At 36.3% G+C, this 23,182-nt stretch overlaps 2 protein-coding genes across 7 annotated transcripts; both read right to left on the bottom strand.

Annotated features, from left to right (window-relative positions):
* On the bottom strand, positions 1-3,697 carry LOC307146684 (5-hydroxytryptamine receptor 3A; the record flags this gene model as incomplete). The annotated part of the gene is given in 9 exon segments (XM_079850894.1): positions 1-305; positions 374-511; positions 629-836; positions 923-1,006; positions 1,010-1,083; positions 2,889-3,058; positions 3,280-3,389; positions 3,546-3,590; positions 3,671-3,697. Coding segments are annotated over 9 exon segments (1,137 nt in total). The 5' UTR covers positions 3,674-3,697.
* A 2,795-nt stretch (positions 3,698-6,492) lies between these two features.
* On the bottom strand, positions 6,493-21,567 carry rnf157 (ring finger protein 157). Of its 6 annotated transcripts, none has more exons than XR_013819188.1 (20): positions 21,087-21,567; positions 19,599-19,717; positions 18,403-18,491; positions 17,908-18,054; positions 17,630-17,747; positions 17,376-17,442; positions 17,244-17,287; positions 16,532-16,579; positions 16,343-16,414; positions 16,085-16,244; positions 15,413-15,525; positions 14,037-14,272; positions 13,727-13,835; positions 12,999-13,107; positions 12,726-12,902; positions 11,895-11,960; positions 11,760-11,808; positions 10,908-11,027; positions 9,382-9,416; positions 6,493-8,922 (listed from the first exon to the last, which is right to left on the bottom strand). XR_013819188.1 is itself a non-coding variant. In XM_079851297.1 (20 exons), exons 1-19 carry the CDS (start codon positions 21,172-21,174, stop codon positions 9,382-9,384), a joined length of 1,971 nt encoding a protein of 656 aa, XP_079707423.1. In that variant the 5' UTR covers positions 21,175-21,567; the 3' UTR covers positions 6,493-8,922. The 6 variants fall into 6 exon arrangements, 4 of the variants coding, with proteins under 4 accessions (XP_079707423.1, XP_079707422.1, XP_079707425.1 ...); XM_079851297.1 differs by having other exon boundaries at positions 12,721-12,902; XR_013819189.1 differs by lacking the exon at positions 9,382-9,416.
* Between the last annotated feature and the right edge of the window lie 1,615 nt (positions 21,568-23,182).

Below are 23,182 nucleotides of genomic sequence, written 5' to 3'. Positions count from 1 at the left end.
TTACTCAGCTTTCCACTCTCGAAATATGAAACCAAGAAAGAGAGAAATTGAGATGAGATAAACCACATAGAAAACCCTGTTAATGCATTTGACGATTCCTAACCAGTACTTCTGACCAGTTCGGGCTTTTAAAGTATAGGGAGGAAGACACTGTTTTATAGTCTGAAGCTCTTCCAGGATCATCTGCAATAAGTGCATGTCATTCATTTTTTCTTTGCTGTATATGTCCTTCAACATCAGAGTCTCTAGAGGAGCCTCCACTACAGAATAACAGATGTGATCACTGCTGTCTCGTTTACATTTATCTGAAAGAAAAACACAGAGTAAAGTCAGTTCAGTTTCCTTTTTGCTTTTGAAAGATGTGCATACATACCTGTTTCACAGTTGAGATCTTCAGGTCTCTGAACCCACTTAGTGTCTTGTTCAGAGCTCATATTTATTAAGTATATCACCAAAATTGTCTCCAGAAGACTCAACAACATGAAGGAAAAGATGACAATGACATACGTAGCTGCACAGAACAAAAGAGGGAGTTTATATGAAACTACAAAGACAATCTAAATGTACCTCTGATATATGAAAAGACTCTGTTTTAAGGAACATTTCCTTGAACCGTGAATTCCCTTACCAATCAGAGGACATCTGTGAGATTTGGATGGCAGGATGTCATTTAGGATGAGCAAAAGTACAGAGATCCCCAGTAGTACCGTCACCTTGAAGCACAGTTTCTCCCCTCTATCTGGTATGAAAAAAGAAGCTAGGTCCAAAATGAGGAAAAACAATATAGGTAGCTGGAAATTGATGAAATGCATCAGGGGCATCCTTCTGACTGAAATCTAAAGAGGAAGGAGACAATAGAGAGGTGAAACATCTCTGGAATTAAGGAAGAAATCTGCTAAACTGTCGAAATGAGTATTAGTACCGTGTACTTTATCCAGTCAAATGTTTGGCCCTCATAATTATCTTTTACCATTGAGACGGATATGTTCAAGAATTCCCATTCTCCTTAGGTTAATATGCTTTCCCGAGATACCTGTGTCGCTTTTGATGAATTGGAGGCAGGAACCAGCTTTATTTCTTTATCTGTTTCACATAAAGAAAAGCAGCTCAATGAATAGCTTAGTGTAGGGATTTTTTGATGATGGAAAGCAACAGCATTTTGATACAATTAAAGGGATAGCTCACTTTGAAATTAAATTTTGGTATGTTTTAGCTTACCTGAAGGGCATCCAAGATGTAGGTGTCTTTGTTTCCGCAGTAGTTTCAATTTTGATATTTTTAGGTCAAACCGTTCTTGTCTGTCAGTCGTATAATGCAGGTCTATGGTCTGTCTCAAAGAGCATGCACAGAGAAGTCCAAATTAAACCATTCCCCCATCGTAAGTACACATTGATGGCCTAAGACACGAAACGAGCGGTTTGTGTGAGAAAACGAACAGTATTTATATCGTTTTTACCTCTTGTACACTTTCCGGCGCTTGCGCAGACTAAGCCAGAACGTGCGCGCCCTCAGATCACTTGGACGTGGTTGTGTAGAGGTAAAAACGATATAAATACTGTGCGTTTTCTCACACAAACCGCTCATTTCGTGTCTTAGGCCATCAATGTGTACTTACGATGGGGAATTGTTTAATTTGGACTTCTCTGTGCATGCTCTTTGAGGTGGTGACCATAGACCTGCATTATATGACTGACAGACAAGAACGGTTTGACCTAAAAATATCAAAATTGAAACTACTGCGGAAACAAAGACACTTACATCTTGGATGCCCTTGAGGTAAGCTAAAACATACCAAAATTTAATTTCAAAGTGAACTATCCCTTTAACATTTGTGATACATTATATGGCAAGCAAGTAAAGCTGCAAAGTTAATCGTTAAAAGATCGCGATCTCGATTCAAACAATTGCTAAATGACAACGATTTGCCTGTTTCTATTAAACCTTTAACAAGTACGATCACAGTAAAAGTTTATAGTTCGGATATAAACAATGATGTCTACGATTGAATCGATTACATCGTTACTACACAAATTGGCGATAAGTGACTCTATCATTGAATCATTCATTCAACAGATTCATTCAAAAATGCTGATTCGTCCAGTAATGAAACAAGTGAAGTGTTTATGAGTGAGTCATTGAATCATTCATTCAAACAGATTTTTAAGTAGTTCATTTAGATTAATTAAATATTTTAAATAGACTGCAGCAATTAATATTTTTCAGAACCTCTAGTAAATTACATGTAATTTTGTTTAGTGTCAGTTCGGAATCGTGGGAGAACCGTGATCTCTTTTTGGAACAACACAACAACAGCAAAATTGTGATTCTCGTTTTATCCAGAAGTGCGCAGCTCTACAAGCAAGTAAACACAAGTTTGAATGCACTAAATGTATGGAAGATTCATCAGCAAATGGCCTTTGATTATTCAGAGCAATTGCTTGAACAATGAGCAATTGTGTGAACAATATAGGCTACATATTGGTACCAAAAGATCTGTATTGACCAATAGCCTACTGAATATATATTGGTCAATGTTGTATATTTATTTAATGGTGCATGCTTATTTCCCTTAGATTTAGAAGTTAAAAACACTTAGGCTATAGTTACAACCTGTTAAATGCAATCTTCAGCAAATCTCAAAGTGAATATCCATTTTTCATACTGTACTTTACAATGATGCCTAAATTAACTTGTAGCATTTAAAATGATTCATTTGAATTAATTTTAGATTAATAAGTTGTTGTTGTTTAGCCAAATTATTTAGACTTTAATATTACTCAATTATCGATTATCTGCCAACATGAAAATGTGTAGCATCTCACAGGCCAGATTTTAATATCATGCGTCCATATTTTTAATGAATATTTACTTTTTAAGTGTGCACTCACCTGAGTGATTAATTGAAGACACTGTTATGTGGCAGGTTTGAATATCAAAAGGAAATTTGTGCACATTCATTGTGCAGGTGCTGACAATTTTATGGTCGTCCTCCATTTTCACATTTCCATCATGAGTAATATACAAAAATGGGTTCAGTGGTCCATCTTCCTTCTCTACACTGAAACATTGCAGGTGAAATGAGTTTGTGTCAAAGCAAATCTACATACATCATACATACATTTTAGATTTTCCATGCAACATATATGTACATAATTCCTCTCAATGTTATACGGTTAATAAACAAGGTACTTTTTTCAAAATCATCAATTAAGTATAATGTGTGTATTATATAAATTAAGAAAAAAAAAAAAAATAGATATATAATTTGTATATACTCACGTCTCAAGAACATAAAGGTCTGGTTTCCAAAGCATCTCTTTTGGTAAAGTCACATTTGTAATGCCACAGAAATCCTTAGGATCCCAAGAGATTCGTTCGTTGTTCCAGCTCTAAGTGAGCAAGCAAGCATAAATAAATACATATCTAGAGCTAATGAATATCCTTTAAGCAGCTAAATGATTTCAACCAGTATTTATATTTCTTCTTTTTTCAATTATGCAATACAATCGAATTAGAAGATTTGCAGGTTTCTGTTTAACACTTACCACAGACATCCATATAAGAGGTACAAAGATTTGAGATTTTTCAATCTGCAAAAAATAAATAAAACTTAAAAACTTAAATCGTGGCAGTTTTACACAGAACATGTGTAGTCTGTTTGCAGTCATACCATAGAAAGGATGCCGTAGAGTAAAATATCAACGTACACTACGGTGGGGTGTGTCCAGTCCAGTGCAGGACGGCAAGTTGTGAATTTCTCATTGCCTCTGGTGAGATTTAAGTATTCCAGCACATCTTGCTTACTGCATACTTGTTTAAGGTACACTCCATCTGCAAGCCAGTAAATATATTTTAGATGTAAATAACCAATGTAGATGCCCTATATACAATTTAGCCATTGCAAACAGGGTGCTTATATTTAGAATAACTGACCATTGTCTGTGCACTAAATGGTGGAAGTGTAAGTCAACTTGAGGAATGACCACTCCCTGAGAGGCCAAAGGACCTTTCTAGAAATTAACATTTGAACTCTCTCTTGTGAAACTAGCACCTCTCACCTAAGCAATCCTAATCTACATTTCTTCCCCTCTTCCCTCATCCCTCCTCCCTCATGCTGAGATCACCAAAATTCACCCAAGAATCGATATGGTTTAATGTGAATAATTATCATACAGCATGACACGTTTGGTATCATTTGAAATGTCTCAGTGCGACTGGTACAAAGGTCTCATTCCCAAAGAAGTAAAAGGTAATAAGAGTTTAGAGATAACTGGCACACAAAGGAAGTTGGGTCTCTAGGCAAATGGTCTCCTACTCCCAAAAGGTGTCAACTCTGAATGTAAATTCCCATTGTTAGCAGATGTTTCCATGTGAAAGAAGTTTCTGACTATATAATGAAATGCAACTAGAGGATCGGGGCGATTCTGTACCTCAGATCAGCCCATGATGTTGAAGGACCTCAAAGACTTCAGCATCATGTATTTCCTAATGTTGGCTTCGCATGTCTTCTCTTTATTCTAAAGCATTTGATGTTTTGTATTGATTATCTTTGAACTGATTATGAAATTGACATGATACATTTACCTGACATAATAAATTGTAAACATTTGATTTTATTCTAACGGACTCATTATTTGCAGTAAAGAGTTAAAATGAATAGTCAAACATTCGCTCACATTTAATGATGCACAGATATCATTAAAACCTTTCATTTATGGAGTCAGATGAGATAACGAGAAAATACATATAAAAAAATGTATTTCATTTAATCAAAAATACTTTGCCACGAGAAAAGACGGTAACACAGAGACCTTCCCAGCTGACCGGATGCCTATATAGTGGGCCGATTGAGCGCAGGCTTACAGAAGTGGAAGCTTTACTCACCTATTAGAAAAAGTAGACAGGTAACACAGACAAGGAAAGAACTCATATCCAACTTTCAGTGAAGACCCCCTCAGCAATGACATGCAACTGGTCCCAGTCACAGCCTGCATTTATATAAAAGTGCAAGATGAAAATGGATGGGATATAATACATCATAATGGAGAACACCATTACCCTGAGCACCATAAAATGTTTTTATGGTCTAATGAAGGCAATTTTTCCACACAAATGTGACGTTAATTCTGCTGTTATTGGTTTATGTTGGTGGAGGCCATCTTTGATTGAATTTGTGCTGAGTGGATGATGGACATGCTAAGATCCTTCAGATGTGCTTTTATTTGACCATTTTGATCACAAAAACTTGTTGAATGCATTATTTCTTTATTGGGCAATTTTGCAAATTATAGCACTTTATGTTAGATCCTATCTGTCTGAGCCAGTGTTTTGGGGGTGGGCTCTGGTAGTGCGCATAACCGAGAGACATGAGTGCTATGATGTGTTAAATGTTTGATTTTGTGGTTGTATGTTGTGCTTGTTTGTATTATGATTGCATGTCAGAAATTAGTTTTTGAACATGTACTTATATTATTTAGGTGACAATGTTCTGCTGTGGAATTATGTGGTGAGTGAGGATTCTTGAGGATGTGCCACTAGGCATTGTTTAGTGCCAGGTTTGCTGCTCACAGCATATTTTTGTGTGAGTTTTTAACACCAGTATAAGTTGCATCAAGTTTATATTTTGTTGTTGTTTTGTTTCTTTTTTTTTTTTTTGTACTTTATGTAGACTGCTTGTAAAATAAATCACAATTGGCATTGAGAAAACTACTCCATTGTACTGAGCCTTCCTAACTTCTCCCAGGCCTCTCGACAACACACTACATGACAATGTACATATTCAGATATATTTAAAAATTAAATAATCTATGATAACATTAAACATATTTCATGTTTCCTCCACACAATGTTTTCTTGAGTATCAACACAGGCACGTGAATGGTCAATGAACAACATTTATGCAAAAACACGTTCATTCAACAGAATCTCTGCTTGGAGATACTTACCTGTGTGATTTTGGACAAATGAATTGTGTTCAGCTGTCGCAAATTTGTTGACTTTTGAAAATCAAGTTCATGTACCAGGGACAAGTTCATGTACCAGTGGTTTTGATGCACAAAGTTGATTTTATTGTCTTTTATAACATAAATCTTGGTAACACTTTATTTTAATGTGTCCTTACACGTGTTACATTACTATAGTAATAACTATAAATGAGGCATAATTACATGCAACTAACCCTTAACCAAACCCTAATCCTACCCTAACCCTAAAGTAAGTACATGTTTTGCTCTGTACTTAAATGTATAATTACACTGTAACAGTGACACATTAAAATAAAGTGTAACCAATATATATATATATATATCTATATATATATAGTGGCCACAAATGAAGAATTTGTTCCCTCATTTTACTAAATGATGGCCATGCTGTAATTTACTAAAACGAGGGAATGAATTCTAAATTTGTGGCCACAATATATATATATATTTTTTGCCCGTATGTCATAGGTAATTTTCTTTTACAATGCTCCAAACAAATCTTGTTTTTAAGAAAAGGTTTATTGTGTTTTCGACATTTTGTAATCTTCATTCTACAAAAGTGAATTGATGCAACCCATTCCTCGTGTAGGTTTAGCTCACTCCTCCTGGTGCAGAAAGAGGACAGAACAGAATCACAAAAGCAATACAGATAGCAAAACTGGAGTTAACCCCTTGAATACGTCCATGCTCAGTGCATGTTACACGACAGTGGTTTCTCTCTGCACGTATATGTGACATTCTGCTGTAAAACATTCAATGCATGGCTACGTTTATCTGTATGGTCTCCAGACAACAACGTGCTATTATGCGGCTGTATTGCTTGTCTTGTGACTCAGTACCTGTTGCTTACATTACATGTAAGCTCAGTGTGGAAGGGCTAGACATATAGTGCAAATGAAAAGGTGGAGGATTTCTATTTTCTGACTGCAACTACCATGCGCTTACCACATGCACCACATATCTGCTGTCAAGGGAATATCTACTAGTGCATGTGTAATGTATACAATCCCATTTGGAGAAATTTCACACCGTTCATATACTACAGTAAACAACATATTGAACAGACTTTTACAACAATAACAAGAACTAGGCTAACATAAAAATAAATAAAAAATAAACATTTTCCACACAAAGGAAAAGCATTGTTGGTTCTCAAAGTACAGTAGACATTTTGAGAGAGAGATAATCACTATTTGATTGTACTGTGAATCCTTTCAAATAGTCCAGACAAGTGCTAATGAATCAAGAAAACTAGATTAGATTAAGGAATTGTAGGAATGATGGTAAAGGGATAGTTCACCTAAAAATATCAAATTATTTTAATTTACTCACCCTCATGTCTTTCCAAATCTGTGACTTTTTCTTCTTCTGTGGAACATAAAAGATCACTTGAAAATTATTTTATTGTCCATAAAATTAAAGTCAATATAGGGTCCTTTCAGAATGTTCATTTTTAGGTAAACTATCCCTTTTAGGATCTGAAAAGAGAGCCCAAAGATTTCCGTTAAATAAAATAACCACTAACGTACCACTGGTGCAACAAAGAGCAAGTTTAAACACTGTGAATTCGGTTTGGCAGAAGTAAAAAAAACTGAAAGTTGTTGATTGTTTTTCATGTTAGTGGCGTGACTTTGACTTTTCAAAGTCTTTCCTTCATTCTCACTGTATAATGACTGCTAAGTAAACACTTTCAAGGATCTCTATAGGAAAGTGCAACACTTTTCAAAAGGAATACATAACAAAAATTGCTTTTAGAGGAACTTCTATACCAAAGTACCTGCAATAGTAATCCATATGAGTCGAACGACACACCTGAAGAGCTACTTCAGCTTTGCTTCAAGTCAAACTGACTAACTGTAGCATAGGCATATGCTAGATTGTACCTTAGACATGAAACACATATTTTGTTAAACAACACACAAAAAGCTTGAAAGTAGCTTTGTGACATTTAACATACCATCAACATTAGCAATCTGAGGATGTCACAGGCAAGTTTTCCCATGTGTAACGCAGGTTAGGCAGCTCAGTAGCTTTGGGTCTTTGTAACATGCAGGGCTATACGTGGAGCTCAAAGTGAGCTGCAGCAAACTGACAAGGGCAGAAACGTGAGCAAATATGTGTTATTGCTCCAAGTAAATCTTGTGACGGATTGATTGAGTTTATGATTGAAACTTGAATTTTAAAAATTCATCTCTCTGTTTTCCATCATTTTCTTTTGAAACATCTATCTTGGGTATTGTGGGCAGATCTCCAGGAGTACAAGTTGAAATATTCATACAAATGTTCAGTGACATTACTGAGGAAAATCCCAAGGGACGTTGATTCAGATCAGCAGGATTTGATTATGAATTCATGGGGGATAAAAGTGCTTGCTGCAATTATAACGTGTCAAAACACGTTTTAAAAAGTATAGTCGCACAGCCTTGACGTGAAATTTGCCTGCTCTCTAAGAGAAAAACATTGCTTGGATCAGAGGTTGGAGTCTTTATCATGTCCTCATTTTTCAGTCTTTCATCAGGAGATTTGCTTTATCTCTACACATGAGGGGGTGGAGCGTTGGTGTAAATGTGGTGCTTTACACAAGTATCAACACCAAAAGAGTGCTAAAAACATAACATCTATCACAAATGAGAAGGGAAACCACACAGTCAATCCTCCCTGGTTTGCATTTAGGATTTGATCCATGAGTAATTGGTGTGGGCATGAGTTTAGGGGGAGGTGGGATGAAGAAAGAGGCAAATATCCCTCTCAGGATTGGAGTAGGTCTGTGCCTGGGTGGATTGAGGATTTCACACAGCCAGGGGTCCACGATGAGGTTTGTTCTTGGAATTTGCTGCCTCATTAGTGACCCCTTGCTCGTCCAGGTTGATGTTGCTGGTGGACGCATGGTGAGTCAAAGGATCCCGCCCATGACGATAGACGTCAAGGTATAACAGACCTGACAGACAGGACAGAGAAAGTCCACGTGAGAAGATACCGATGATAGCAGGTTGAAAATAAAGAAGGCTTGAAGGTGGTTGTGAAGGGTAAAATAAAAATGGGTTTGTGGAAAAGTGATTTAGAAAGAACTGAAATATAGAAGAACTAAAAGAACTAGACCTTTTCCCCCAAATTGGAGCATCTCTTGGAGATCAATGTTAAAATAAGTCGGTTGGTCAAAATGTCCATCATGCAAATCAAGACACTTTTATCCATTGTTCTCCAAGATTTCTGTGAACTGAAATATCCTGTATTGAATATTCACCATGCATCCTGAGTAAATGATGAAAAGGCTCTTTTAACCCAAAGAGGTCAAAAGGCAAAGAATCTCACTGATGATAATAGTGAATGGCAGAAAGGCAGAAACTTCTTTGTGAATCCATGACCTCTGTGCATTGCCTTTTAACTTGCTCCATACCTATTCCTCAATGTGAACAGGACACGAGTCCTCGTCTGTCCGTTCCACAGACATCCAGGAAGATAGAGAGAAAGAGAGATGGGAGATGATGGAAGGAAAAACAGAGACAGAAAAGAGAGAGAACACAGCACATTTACAGCACATCAAGAGAATCAACCAGCCATCCACAGAAAATGAGAGTTGGATTGAGAGAGAGGAGAAGCTCGGTGCTTAGAGATAATGAGAAGATGATGGTAGCCAGGGTCTTTTTGAGGAAAAAAAAAAGCACTTTCACTGGAAACTTTTAACTTTAATCAACAGGAGGTTCAATCAAGTGTCTATTCAAGTATGTGATTTTCATTTTCTATAAATCCTATAAGCAGGACTTGATAATGACCACAAACAGTATATGGACACTTAATTAGCACTTGGAAATGTATCAATTTCATTGCATTACATCAAATATCAAACCACATGACTTTTCAATCAAAACATTTCACAAAAATTTTAATTGGTTTCCAAACTGGCTTGCGGGAACCCCCAGAGGCCACACAAGTTCAGTAAAAATTAGTCAATACATGTAAAACGATAATTAAATAAATGTATATATTATATTATATTACAAATAGATCATTTATTAATAAATTAATAAATAAATAAAAGTTTCAATTTACTGAATTTGACCTTTACATTCATTTGTAAATCATGAGATTAATCACAATTATTTTATTCCATTGAAAAAATTGTCAACTTAAATAGAAAATAAATATTTTACTTTAAAAAAAATATGTTATAACAGATAACATTTACACATATTGATAAAGTTATGTACAACATAAATGCCTCTTTTTACACAAAAATACACAGCTACCTATATGTTTTATAAAGGGAGTCCTTTGCAAGGGAGCATCATCATAATGCAATCAAATTCAGACACTTAAGTGTGGCTTATGTGTCCTTTTCGGCCAATTTTATATTTTCAACTGTGTAGTAGTCACAATGGCTAAAAATATAATTGCGATGACGATGATGATGCTGATGATTAATAGTATGTAAGAATCTCATTGTACTATCACAAATCTCATGTGAAAAGCTTCATTAGTGTCCTTCCAGAGAGAATGCTTTCTCTGGATGACAGTAATCAAGAGTTCGGGATTAATAGTATTTGCTGGCAAAAGAGGGAGGATGAGCAGAAAAATGAAGTGATGAACATAGAAATGAAGGGAGACGCAAAGCTACTTTGAGCTGGCAGACACTGAACATGAACTTAGCTATTATTAGTATGACCCAGAGAGATAGAAACAAGTCATACATGATATAAACTCACACATACACATAAACACAAACAAAAGTGGGGGGATAAAGGGCATGGCCACTGTACCAATTAATGCTACACAAAATCACAGCAGGGTCAAAGAAAGGGCGTGCATGAGCAGAGAAAGCCAATAGTGTTTTAGAACCAGTTGCTTTTTTAAAGGGACATCTTGAAACCGCCTCACCCAATCCCTTCCAATCAGAAAGTCCATGTTCGAGAGGTTGCCACTCACCAGCGTATCGGCCGTCAGGAGGCTGCTCATTGTCCAGGCCTGTCATACAGTGGGTGTCAGACCGCCCCTGATTGTTATTGTCAAACTCTGGACAAAGCACCTCGCTCCTCCTGCGCCCACCTGCAAGCGAGGTCAGAGGTCAAACAAGAGCAGCCGAGGCAGGGCAGAGCAGCCGAGTGGAGAACAGCAGTGAAGGGTCAGAGCAATAGGGTGCAGGATGCTACTCGGCAGCCATTTAGTGATGGCTGTGGTTGATGGATGCACACATACTCATGTGAAAGCAGAGCGGATGCGATCGGCGCGTGCACAAGAACACAACTGGCGAACACTTTGACACTCATTTAGAAAGCATTCACCACATTAAATAAGAAACAGATGAAAAATGTATATGCAAAAAGGGAATTAGTTACAATAGAAAGAAAACTCTAAAAGCAAAACCTCAATCCCTTATATTTTTAAATCAACAAATAGTTGAAGAATTTATAGTATTAGTACAGATGCACACTCATTATAAAAATTTCAATAAATAAAATAATAGGTAGAAAGCTAGATACTGGATGTGCCTGTAAAATTCAAATGCCAAGTGTGCTTGTTGTGGGCTGATTAAACAAAACATTAAAAAAATTGAACTACATTCGCCTTAAATGAGTCATGTGATATTTATATTTGTAGTGAATGACCTTTGGCCCGCCTGCAAACACAAGTTATTCATCAAGCAGGTGTGTGGGCAGATTTAGAAGCTCTTGTCTTGTGGATGAAGTACCACCTACATTGCAGTGTTTTTTCTCCTTAATCTAGTGTACGGTGTCGTGAATCGTGATAATTACAGCCAATAGCTGAGGTTACAATTACCATGTTCTTTGGTGGGAGATGCACAATCTTCCTCAGTCACATCATTTCCCTGAAGACGAAAATACACAGTTGAATAAATAATAAATAGAAAACAAATAGCTGGGTTTAAGATGTTTGGCTGTTTGAATGTTTCACCTCTGAATCCTGTTCTTCAAGAATGGCAGCCACAAAGTTATGCCCTTTTGCCTCGTTGGGGATTTCCTGCGGACATATGTAAATATGGTCTCTGTAAGACACACAAAATGATTTGCACAAACATCTCTTGGCATAAATTTCTACATTTTTGTGCAATGGGGATTGAAGTTTTGGTTACAATGTTCTGATAACTTTTGACCTATGAATTTCCATGACTTTTGTCATTGTTTGTCATTTTTAAAAACTGTTTAATAGAGATTGCATTCACAAAGAATAATTTCTAACCAATGAAATAGGCAAGGAAAATTTATTTATATAGCACATTTCATCCAAAATAGTTTTTTTTTACAATAAATTAAATAATAAATAGAAATTTGAATGCCTTCATATTTTTCATTTTAAACTAAAATTGAAATGCAGAAACAAACTATAGAGGTAAAAAAAGAAATCCAACTCTAGAGTGCAACACTCACTCTACAAACATAAATGTAACTTTATTTATTTAAAAACAATGATATTTTGAACGTCATTGATTTGAAAGAAATTGTTGCACTCTTTTCTAGAGTTGTCATTTTTTATTTGATTAATTTTCATGTTTTTTCCAGGCCTGGAAATCCCAATCTTAAAATTATCATCAGATATATTTAGATTATTCATTAGCCTGGAAACCTGGATATTAATCACTAGGCTACATGACTACAACTACTGTTTGATGCCCAGGTGATAAAAACTTTAAAAACTTTCAAATCAGCATCAACTAAACCATCTAAAGACAACAAACAAAAGTGATGAATTGTCCTGCATCCATGCCTTCTAACTGACTTACCTCACCCTCATGTTGGGAAGGGGCTCGGCTCTCTGCTGGGGTCTCAGCGGCCTCCTCTCCCTCTGCCCCAGCCATGTAGGATCCGGACATTGAAGAGAGTGTGTCGGTGCTAATCTGAGAGTGCTGGCTATGAGAGGACGCCATTGACATCACAGACTGGGCCAGGCTGCTGCTTACTGGGTCTGATGAGGGCAGGAAGAGAAAGACAAACAAATGAAAATAAGTGAGCTCTGATGTGTGTTTCAGTGAGTTAGATTTAGTTCACTGAAAAGCTGTACCCTCTGGGGAGGTGATCGTGGAGGAGAGAGGGGTGCCGTTGCAGGAGGACTGATCTATGGCCCCCGAGGATGACAGAGTGAGGTTGTCACTTTCAGGAGTCACTCCAGACTACAGGAAAAACAAACATGATGATAATCAAATTGATGTGATGACACGGTATTATAAATATGGGGGTAAATACTATAATACTGCAAGTATTATAAAATATTCCATAACATGTCAATTTGGCTCATACATACATTATATATATATATATATATATATATATATATATATATATATATATATATATATATATATATATATATAATATATATATTTCCTACAATTGTATTATATTAGAATGAAAGAGAACAAAGTTATCTCTAAATATTTTTGAATGAAAGAGCACAACTGTTTTTGACATTGATAATAATAAAAAATATTTCTTGAGTACAAAATCAGCATATTAGAATGATTTCTGAAGGAGCATGTGACACTGAAGCCCTGAGTAAAGATGCTGAAAATTAAGCTTTGCCATGACAGGAAAAAATTACATTTTAAAATATATAAAAATAGTATAAAGTTATTTGAAATCGTGAAAATATTTATGTTTTTTACTGTATTTTTGATCAAATAAATTCAGCCTTGTTGAGCATAATAGACTTCTTTCAAAAACTAAAAACATTTAACAATAAAACAGAAAATGTATAAAATAATCAATTATCAATGTTTGAGATGCTTGTACCTCTTGCTGTTCTACATGCAATTTTCTCCTGCACGTTTGCACTTCAGACTCACTGCATGACTTCTCATCCTCCTCCTCAGGCAGCACTGAAGAATTCTGGGAGAGGGATCTAGAGAGTTCCCAGAATACATGATTAGCAAGGACTCACTTCTCTGCCTTGTTCTTCAGCCCATAATTTAACCTTTAGGAAAAGCTGTAAATTGACTGTTTTAATAACAACCAGCAAATGTTTTGTAGTCATTAATTAAAAGTATTTTACAGTAATACCAAAATATTACACTATTCAATCTTTCAGTTAGGGCTCACTCACTTAGAGCCACTCTTCTTGTGTTTCCCATTCTGGCTGGAGTTGACAGAGTGTTCTAGTGGAGAGAGCGAGCGAACAGGCGTGTGGTGGCTATCGCTGCCATATGTGGGCGTAGATCCAGAAACATGGCCCCTGGTAAGGCCCTGAAGTGGAGGAGCAGATGGCGACGGGTTCAGGGGCCCATTCAAGGCCTCCAACAGGGACACAGCCTCAAAGCCTGGTGGGATGTGCTCTGATGCCTGTAGTAAATATACATGTGGCTGTGAACAGCAGTACAGTTTGGAAGCATAACAACATTTTCATCTTTAGTATAAATAGACGGTGCATACAGTATGTTTAAATATGTATGCAGTATGCATATATTAAAGTGCCCCTATTATACTTTTTTGAATATTCTCTTTTATGCAGTGTGTAATATAGCTGTTTGTGAATGTAAAATGTCTGCAAAGTTTTAAAGATCACAGTGCACAACAAATAAAGCTATTATCTCCTAATAGAAAGATTCAACAAATTTGCATATTGCCAGCCTATGGTCTTCTTTGGTTCCCCGCGAATGACATCAACTTTGACCCACCCTCAAACACTGTAGTGTAGCTGAGGCCTGGAAAAGATCGTGTTGTCAACATGTCAAGAATGTTGACATGTTGACATGTCAAACGCTGTTTTCAGTGCTGCAAACCCACTTTGCGTGCACTTCAAATAGATGAGGACTCGAACTGGAATTGATACAGAAAAACCGACACCATCGTTCACATCACTGTGTATCAAGCACTGAGGAAGCCTCAGGAGCTGAAATTCAGATATGGTAATAGGCGTTTCGTTTCTGACACGCGCTGTAAGACCAATCACAACCGACTGGGCCGTCTGACCAATCAGAGCAGAGTAGGCTTGCTGCAAGGAGGGGTTTCGAGAGACTGATCTTCGAACGAAGCAAACTCTTTGAGAAATGAGGTGAAGTGCAATGTATATTATGAGAAAATTAAAGTTTTTTTGACCTTGGATGCATGTAAACCTATTGTAGGAGACCTCCAAAACAAAATTAGGAACCTATAATATAGCATAATAGCACCACTTTAAAATGTGCTCCTAACTTACATCAGAGAGTATGACTACTTAAACCACTGACGTTAATACTCCTGACAAAGTTTTATGTACTCGCCACAGCCATCTGTACTCGCGTTTAACTCCAGGAATATATATATTTTGGACCCTTGATCAGCTATTTTCAATTTTTGACAATCAATGAGGCTCAATAAAGCAGATTCAAATGCCTGGCTGCATTTATTTAGCTATAAATATATTGGAATATATATATATATATATATATATATATATGAATAAAGCTATGTGTGAATACTGTGAACCAAATGTAGTGTTACCGAGTGCTCCTCTGAATCTGACGTCTGCGAGGTGATGACAGGGTTGAATCCAGTAGGTGTGAGCGGGCTCAGTTTTTTCCTCATCGCTCGTATTTGAAGGAGGGCACGAAACGCTAACATTTAAATGAGTCAAATATTTTATCAGAAACAACACAAACATAGATAAACAACTTGAATAAATGTCTTTTGTTAAAAAATAGCATCAACTAGCATGAATACAGGCCCGTTTACTCCAAGGATGATAACTAAAAATTCAGATATAAATAAAAATCATTTTAAATTTAAAAGAATAGCAAAGTCCACACCACAAATATAACAGTTAACAGCAGAGGAATAATTTAGTTGGAATCCTTTTCAAACCTTTTTTTTTCAGCTGATAAAAACATTGACAGCCTATCAGAATCTATGCTGTGCATGCTTATAATAAACAGAACGTTGTCGTGCATTGGTGTGGACGCTAATATAGTTATTATCGCTATAGTTATCTTTATAGCTATTGTTCTTACTGTGAACGGAGTCCAGTATTTAATTCATTGAAATATACACCAAAACAATAATGTATGAGACACTATAAATGCAAATATTATCTAAGCAATATTATATTTTCATAAATATAATAATCTTAATCAGAGAGTAGTGTTGAATGAGTCCGGTACAGGGGTTGGTGCTTACGTAGTCGACAGATGGGGCAACAGTTGGCCTGGTAACGCAGTGTGTCTGCGCAGGCATTGCACAGGCACAGGTGTCTGCAGGGCAGGATAAGTGTGTCCCGCACGTCTGACAAACACACCACACATTCAGCGCTGTTGTCGCTAATCTCATCTTCAGCCACCTGTAAATTTGAGTGTGTCATTTTGATGAGCTTTTAAAATGAAAGCTTAAAAGTGACAGATGTTGTATGTTCTTTTTGTGAAGTGGATGATGATGTACCTTTGATTCTTGACTATTGTATTTGTTCTCTATGCCGTAGATCTCCTGCAGCAGGTAACTGACACCATCCACCTAAGATAAAATCATGATAGGCTTAAGAGGTTTATTGAAAATTTGATAATTAGCAATGCCAAAGAAAATTTGTATATTTCAAAAGCCATTTTACATAAAAAGTAAGAGGGCCCTTACCACTTGTTTCTGTTTCAGAGGCTTGACACAGTAACTTCCATCCATATGCTAGGAGAAAAAGACAGCAATATTATATAATCACTGGTCATCACAGTAAATTTATTTTTGTCAGATAAACTAAACTGGTTTTAATTACGCTCAAACGTTATTTAAATCAATTTGATTACCTGAATGATCATTTTAAGGGTTAGATCAGGTAGAAATCGTACAACTGCGCACTTTAACTGTTTAATCCAGTCCTTATTTGCATAAGCAGAACACAGTATGAATGGGAAACTTTTTTTAAATTACTACTTTTATTCAGCAAGGATGCATTAAATTGATAAACAATTGAATATAAATGTTGTTCTTTTTAACTTTATTCATCCAAAAATGCTGGAAAACTGTATCATGGTTTCTACAAAAACATTAAGCAGTTCAACTGAGAACGCACCAAATCAGCATATTAAAATAATTTCTGAAGAATCATGTGGCACTGAACACTGGAATAATGGCTGTTAGAAATTCACAGTTTCTTACAGTTTATGTATTCAAATATAAAGTAGTTATTTTTGATTGAAATAATATTTCACAATATAGCTGTTTTTACTGTATTTTTAATCAAATAAAATCAGCCTTGGTGATCTTCTTTAAAAAACATCTTTAAGACCCCAAACTTTTGAACAGTAGTGTATAAAAATATAAAAAATATTTGTTTACACAAAAAACATACCTTCTCAAAGGATGCAAGAAGAACATGGGAGTGTCCCAAGTGTTCTGCACAACAACAAAAACATGGTCCAAGATATTTATATATATTTCCAAATATATTTCTACATATTATATCCAATTACATCCAACTCACCGTCTCCCTCATCCACAACTGCTTGTACAACCATGGGGTAGATGTCTCTATCCATGTCAAACAAAAGCTGTGTAACAATAAACCAGGTTTAACTAAAGTGTTCCAAGGACATGCATCATGAATTGCTCAATGATTTTTTTAATGAGACCGATTAGGACTAATTCAGTTTCAATCTGACCTATTTTAAACTTTTTTAATCCCCAAAATGCAAAAACACAGACACAAAACAAGGACATAGCTAGCAGATGTGTTACCTCCTCATCTGCCCATTCTGATAAGTTGACGTAATGAGAGGGCAGACAGAACTGTTGGCAGACGCCGCGTTTGAAATGCACCGTCTCTGACTGCAGAGAGCTGTCCTGCGGCAAGTATCTGTCAACAGCACACAATGAACAGAGCGATAAAAGCCAAGCTTTGATGTCATTTCCCAACTTGCTGCTCTTCGATCAACTGGTAAAGGCTGAGCTTGAAGTGTTTTATTAATAAATGATAAAAAAAGGAATATTCAGTGTGTGTCTAATGCTTAACTTACATTGGCACACCATTGTGAAACTCTTCAATGGCTTGGTAGTATATAGTGATGGCAACCTGTGTGTCGGCATCAAAGGTAAACTCAATATTGTAGCAGCTGTGGCTTTTCCCAACTTCCTGTCCAGGAAGCTTCATGTCTTCACTACACCTGAAGTCAAAATTTCAAACTTTATTAGATGTCCAGTAAAGATTTTAGCAAAACTGTTTCACAACAGTAATAAACAGAAAGATATATAATATATTTAATAAATGTAACATCAGGGTTTTATCCATAGAATATGATATAAAATACAAATACAAGTATCAACCAAAAAAGCAGGATTTGAATCAAGAGTCATGGCTGTAATCATAACTAAAGACTTTTAAAAAGGGACAGTCCCTTCAACATGTGATGTCCCATCCAAATGTCCTGTTTTAACAAATACGTCAATACAGGAAAGAAAAGTCAGGTGAGCTCTGTCAGGTGTAGTAAAGGTATTTGCGAGGAAAATCTCACCGGACAAGCCGCAGGGTGTCTTTTCGGATGTTGATGAGACTGCGGAGGGTCTTGACCGGCTCAGGAGGAGGGGGAGCATTGTACGGGAACTACAATCACAATCACAGCACAATAAACGCTTTGGAGTCAGGGTGAAGTTATTGTTTATTATAATGTTGGAGAAGCATTTTGCCCTGTTTTATCAGCTGACATATCTGATACACACATATGATCTCTTACCAAATTGAAAAACAATCTGGCAACAAATCCACATTTCAATAAAGGTGACATACACTGATCTCCAAACAAGCTGTTTTGTTGATGCATGTGTGTGTGCGTTTCCTCTGGAAAAACGCAATGCGCAGGCATGCCCACGTGCCAGAGAGGCGCCGCGCGTGTGTACGTGTGTGGGTCAACACTGGGTGAGCCTGTTGCCTCCCCTTTCCCCCCTCCCGGGAGTTCAGACTGAATGTGGCTCTCTGTACTACTTGCGGTAAGCCGTTGCTTAAATCCACAGCATCACTAGCCTGTCTGCTTAGAGACGGGCCCCGCAGCTAATGCACATAGTGTAAATAAAAGACCCACCGCATACAGAAATACATGTATGCGTTCATAAAGCACACATGCAGTACATATCAGGATAAAGCTCTGGATGAAGTAAAGCAATAAACAATTACATGAGACATTGAGCCAGAATTACACATATAATCCTGTGAATTATAGAAGCTTCCACCAACATATTGTAATTTACATGAAACTAGTGTGAATATCATGTGAATACCCTAATAATTAAAGTAACAGTCCTAAGCAGATCTCATAACGGCTCAAAAATGAGTCAGAATTATGAGGAAAATACATATTTTAATATTGTAAATGTATGAATATGTATTATATGAATTCATATTATATTCATATTATTAAACATAAAGATATTTTAAAATAATTATTTTTTAAATGTTTTAAAATGTGTAAATAATATAAAATATTATATAAAAGTTATATATAATTTTAAATAATTATACCATTTGTAAAATATCTGTAATTTATATGTAATATAATAAAATGAGTCATGAGGCATACTGTTTTTGGAAATGAGATCACTCAAGATAAGATCAATGAATGGAAAAGAATCATTGGTTTCATGACCTCCTATAATAATCAGTCAAAAATGGCTGCATCTAATCTATATTTTACCAGGAACTAAAACGTAATCTTACCACAACTGGTCTGTTGCCTAGGAAGTTGAGGTCAGTGTTTTCACCAAAGAGGTAGCCTTCAGGATGTGTTGAATCAAACTTCTCTCCTCCCATAATAAAATGGCTAGCAAAATAATTCCCTGCATGAGAACAACCAGATCAAATGTTACAGATATTGATGATTGAATACAGTTATATGTACATTTGTCACACAAAAATTTAGTGTTCATCATTTAATTTCAACTTAGTGTGCATCACCAACCCATTGTCTCAGCACTCAGTCAAACTATTTTATTCAAAATATACAAATTTTAATAATTTACGGTTACGGTACCATTTGTGTGGTAACAAATTAACTGGTTTTATTTAAGTCAAAAATAAAATTTCACCTGATTTAACCTGACTGCATTGTATTACACTTTAGCTTTCAGATGAGGTAGAAGTAGCTCTTTAAGGTAACAGATGCACATTTTAATTCTTTAGCAACATGTAGACTACAAAATGGTGGAGAAAATGATAAGTAGATGCAGAAACCTCCATTCCTCCAGAGTGAAATCTGGACACAAGACAACTGAAAGGTTAATAAATTAAGACAGACATAGTAGACTGGGGAACCAATAGATTAAAGAAAGACAAGCTCAAGGGCAGACAGAGGATATAGGCAACCGCCATGGGAAGATAGATGAACTAGCTTGAAACTGGAGCAGAAGGAAGCCAGAATCAGGCACAAGTCCCAGGATGCACGTATAGCGTATCTGGTTACTAGTGGTTAACACACGACATTCATCATCTCATCTGCCTGTCTCCTCAACAATCTAAAGATTTGTAAAACAATCATTATAAAACTAGCTTGATGAGTGCTGCATTTTCTAAACATACAGGAAGATTATCTCATCTGAAAATGAACATAGTAAGTTAATGTATTAGGTTAGCAGAAGCTATGTAAACCACATACCTCACAATAAATTCCTTTTACCTACAGTGCTGTGTACACTTATTTCAGATTCAGGTTTAATGCTGAGTTCGAAATAATTGATACATTAGCTCTAATTGTGGTGCATTTCAGTAGACACAGCACCACTGGGAATGATGGGCCCCATCTCAATATAAAGGCAAGCATCTATGGGCCTACTGTGCTACTCAGATACTTGCTGACCAGGAAACAGTGGGTGGTGGCCCTGGGCCCTCGGAGTTAAAATGAACTCTCGCATTTCTATTGCAAGAAAAAATAAATTAACTAAATTCTACAAGCCAAGTTTATCTTAACTGCCTTATTTTATATATAATATTTCCCAATAATTACCCTATGAAAGTGTAGGCCTATAAAATCAGAACAAGCTTGGGGTTCTCTATTGGGCTTAACGGTTCATTTATTTATATATATTATAGCCTAGTATAATATAAGAGTAATAAGAATAGTATTTCATTATAATAATACGATATATGAATATCATACAATATAGATTAATATAATATTTATTTAATATATAAAATGTATTATTTTCTCACCGGATTTGGGTGGGTATCTGTAAACAGAACTGGATGGTATATCGATCTCCTCCACTCCTGCATTCTGACGGCTTGTCAAAGCTCCCATTTCAAATAGCCAAAAATTAAAATAACACTGAATGATTGCAATCCTATTGCTGCTTCGTCTTCTGTAGTCCGAACATCTCCTTCTTCGCGCAAATGCCCGTAATTTTGCTCTTCGCTTTTATATGTTTGGCCATGAACAGGATTAGTTGGTGCTCTTAATGCCCTGTAAGCTCCGTACAGAGTCCCTCGTTGTTTTGTCTGCAGACACAAGCTGCTTTTTGCGTCCTGCAGACTGAAGCCCTGTTATAAGGCTGTCTCTGTCTCCGTGGTCGGCATCCTTGGCCAAGATGCAAAGCGGAGTGAGATGCTTTCTATATGACACAGTTTCTCGGTGTGTTTAACATCATCACCATCATCATCATCCCTGTATCCTCTGTTCTCCGAGAGCTTGAGCGATGGGATGCAGATGCGTATCAATGATGTAGAAACAAAATAAGAGGGTAGAATGGCATTGGGCATGCATAGTGTCTAAATGGGCGGGGATAAGAGGACCGGATGTTGATTATATGCATAATATTAACAAATAATATCAAGATAAATGTTCTTTCACAGCATATGCTATAATGAACAGCATTTTATCAAGCATAGATGGCATAACGTAAGTTTAATTTTATGTATATGAAACAGCCTACATATTAATATTAATGATTTAACATTATATCACTTCCACCCAATTTTCTGTCAATCCAAAAAATATGGTACAGACTGCTACTAAAGCAGCGCAAGGCGTTGTAACGTGTTCTCTGTTACTTTTCTTTGCGCTAATGGAAAAACTACATTGGAATCATGGAGTAGCCTAACACACAGTTGTTTGCGGGTAGTAGTAGCCTACTTACGGATTTAACATTGTTTTATAAAGATTGCTTGGACCGAATTCTTGGACAAATCTTTAAAAATACATTTAAAAGAATGTTTAAGTATACAAACGTCTCAAGTAAAACAAAAAAACCTCCTGAGATTTGAATGGAGCTGAATGGAGCCGACAGGCGCCCCCTGCTGGAAGCACTCGTTTTGTCTCAACAGAAAACCGTATATCGGCTAGTAAGATTTGCTGCTCAATGATCAGTGCTGTATTACTGTCCCCCGAAGCGCTATTGGCCTCCCCTGACGTCAGGCTTAAATCCAGACTTGAGGTTTTGCGCAGTACAAACACATCCTGCCTCGCCAAACGTGACCTTCCCCGAATTTTGGAAGTGATTCACTGCAGTGCAGTAAAGGCACGGTAAACGGTGTTCAATTAGTAGACCTTGTGTCACTGAGCAAATGTATTGTTTTTATATTATTAGTATTTTTATTAGAAAGGAAGATATTAGTCGCCAAGGGATTAAATAAAACAAATATTGCAGATTATAAGAGAGTGCCAAAAGGAAACAAGTATATAGCCTAATATTTATAACAATATAATTGTTATTGTTATATTAGATTGCTTTGTGATCACATTAGACTACTGTAGCCTACACAAGTGTGTGACCAGAGCACAAAGCACCATTTTGAATAAGTAACTGGTTATTTCAAAGCATTGAATAAAACAAAGTAAAAACGAAAGAAGAAGAAGAAGGGTTAGGCTACACGAACCATCATTTTATTTTCCCTATTAGGCCTAGCTCATATTTGGATTTTTTTTTTTTAAATTATATGACATTGTTTTTTTTTTATACGGCTATATTATTCATCATTTAATCATTTTAAACCAGTTGTCATTTAATAATTTATACCATATACTATAATGGGCTACTTTTATATTTTGCAATAGGCCTACTTAGTACTGTCCTTGCCTTGACAATGCTTTTGTTGTTTAATCATGATTATTGGGGTATATCTGTATTCACGAATAAGATATAAAAGGGAATTTCTCAATTTCTAGATTTTATGAGGTGTTGTTGTGAAGTAGTTTGATATATCATCATCTTTTAATCTTTTAGATGTCATGGACGCCCAGGCATGATTATCCTCGTGATAGGGAGGGACTGCCATCCTAAAATTTAAAAGACATCTATATAAAGACCCCA

This window comes from Squalius cephalus, assembly GCF_949319135.1.
Source record: "Squalius cephalus genome assembly, chromosome: 19".
NCBI lineage: Eukaryota > Metazoa > Chordata > Actinopteri > Cypriniformes > Leuciscidae > Squalius > Squalius cephalus.
Note: the sequence above shows the minus strand (reverse complement) of the source record. Positions and strands in the feature narration are given on the sequence as shown.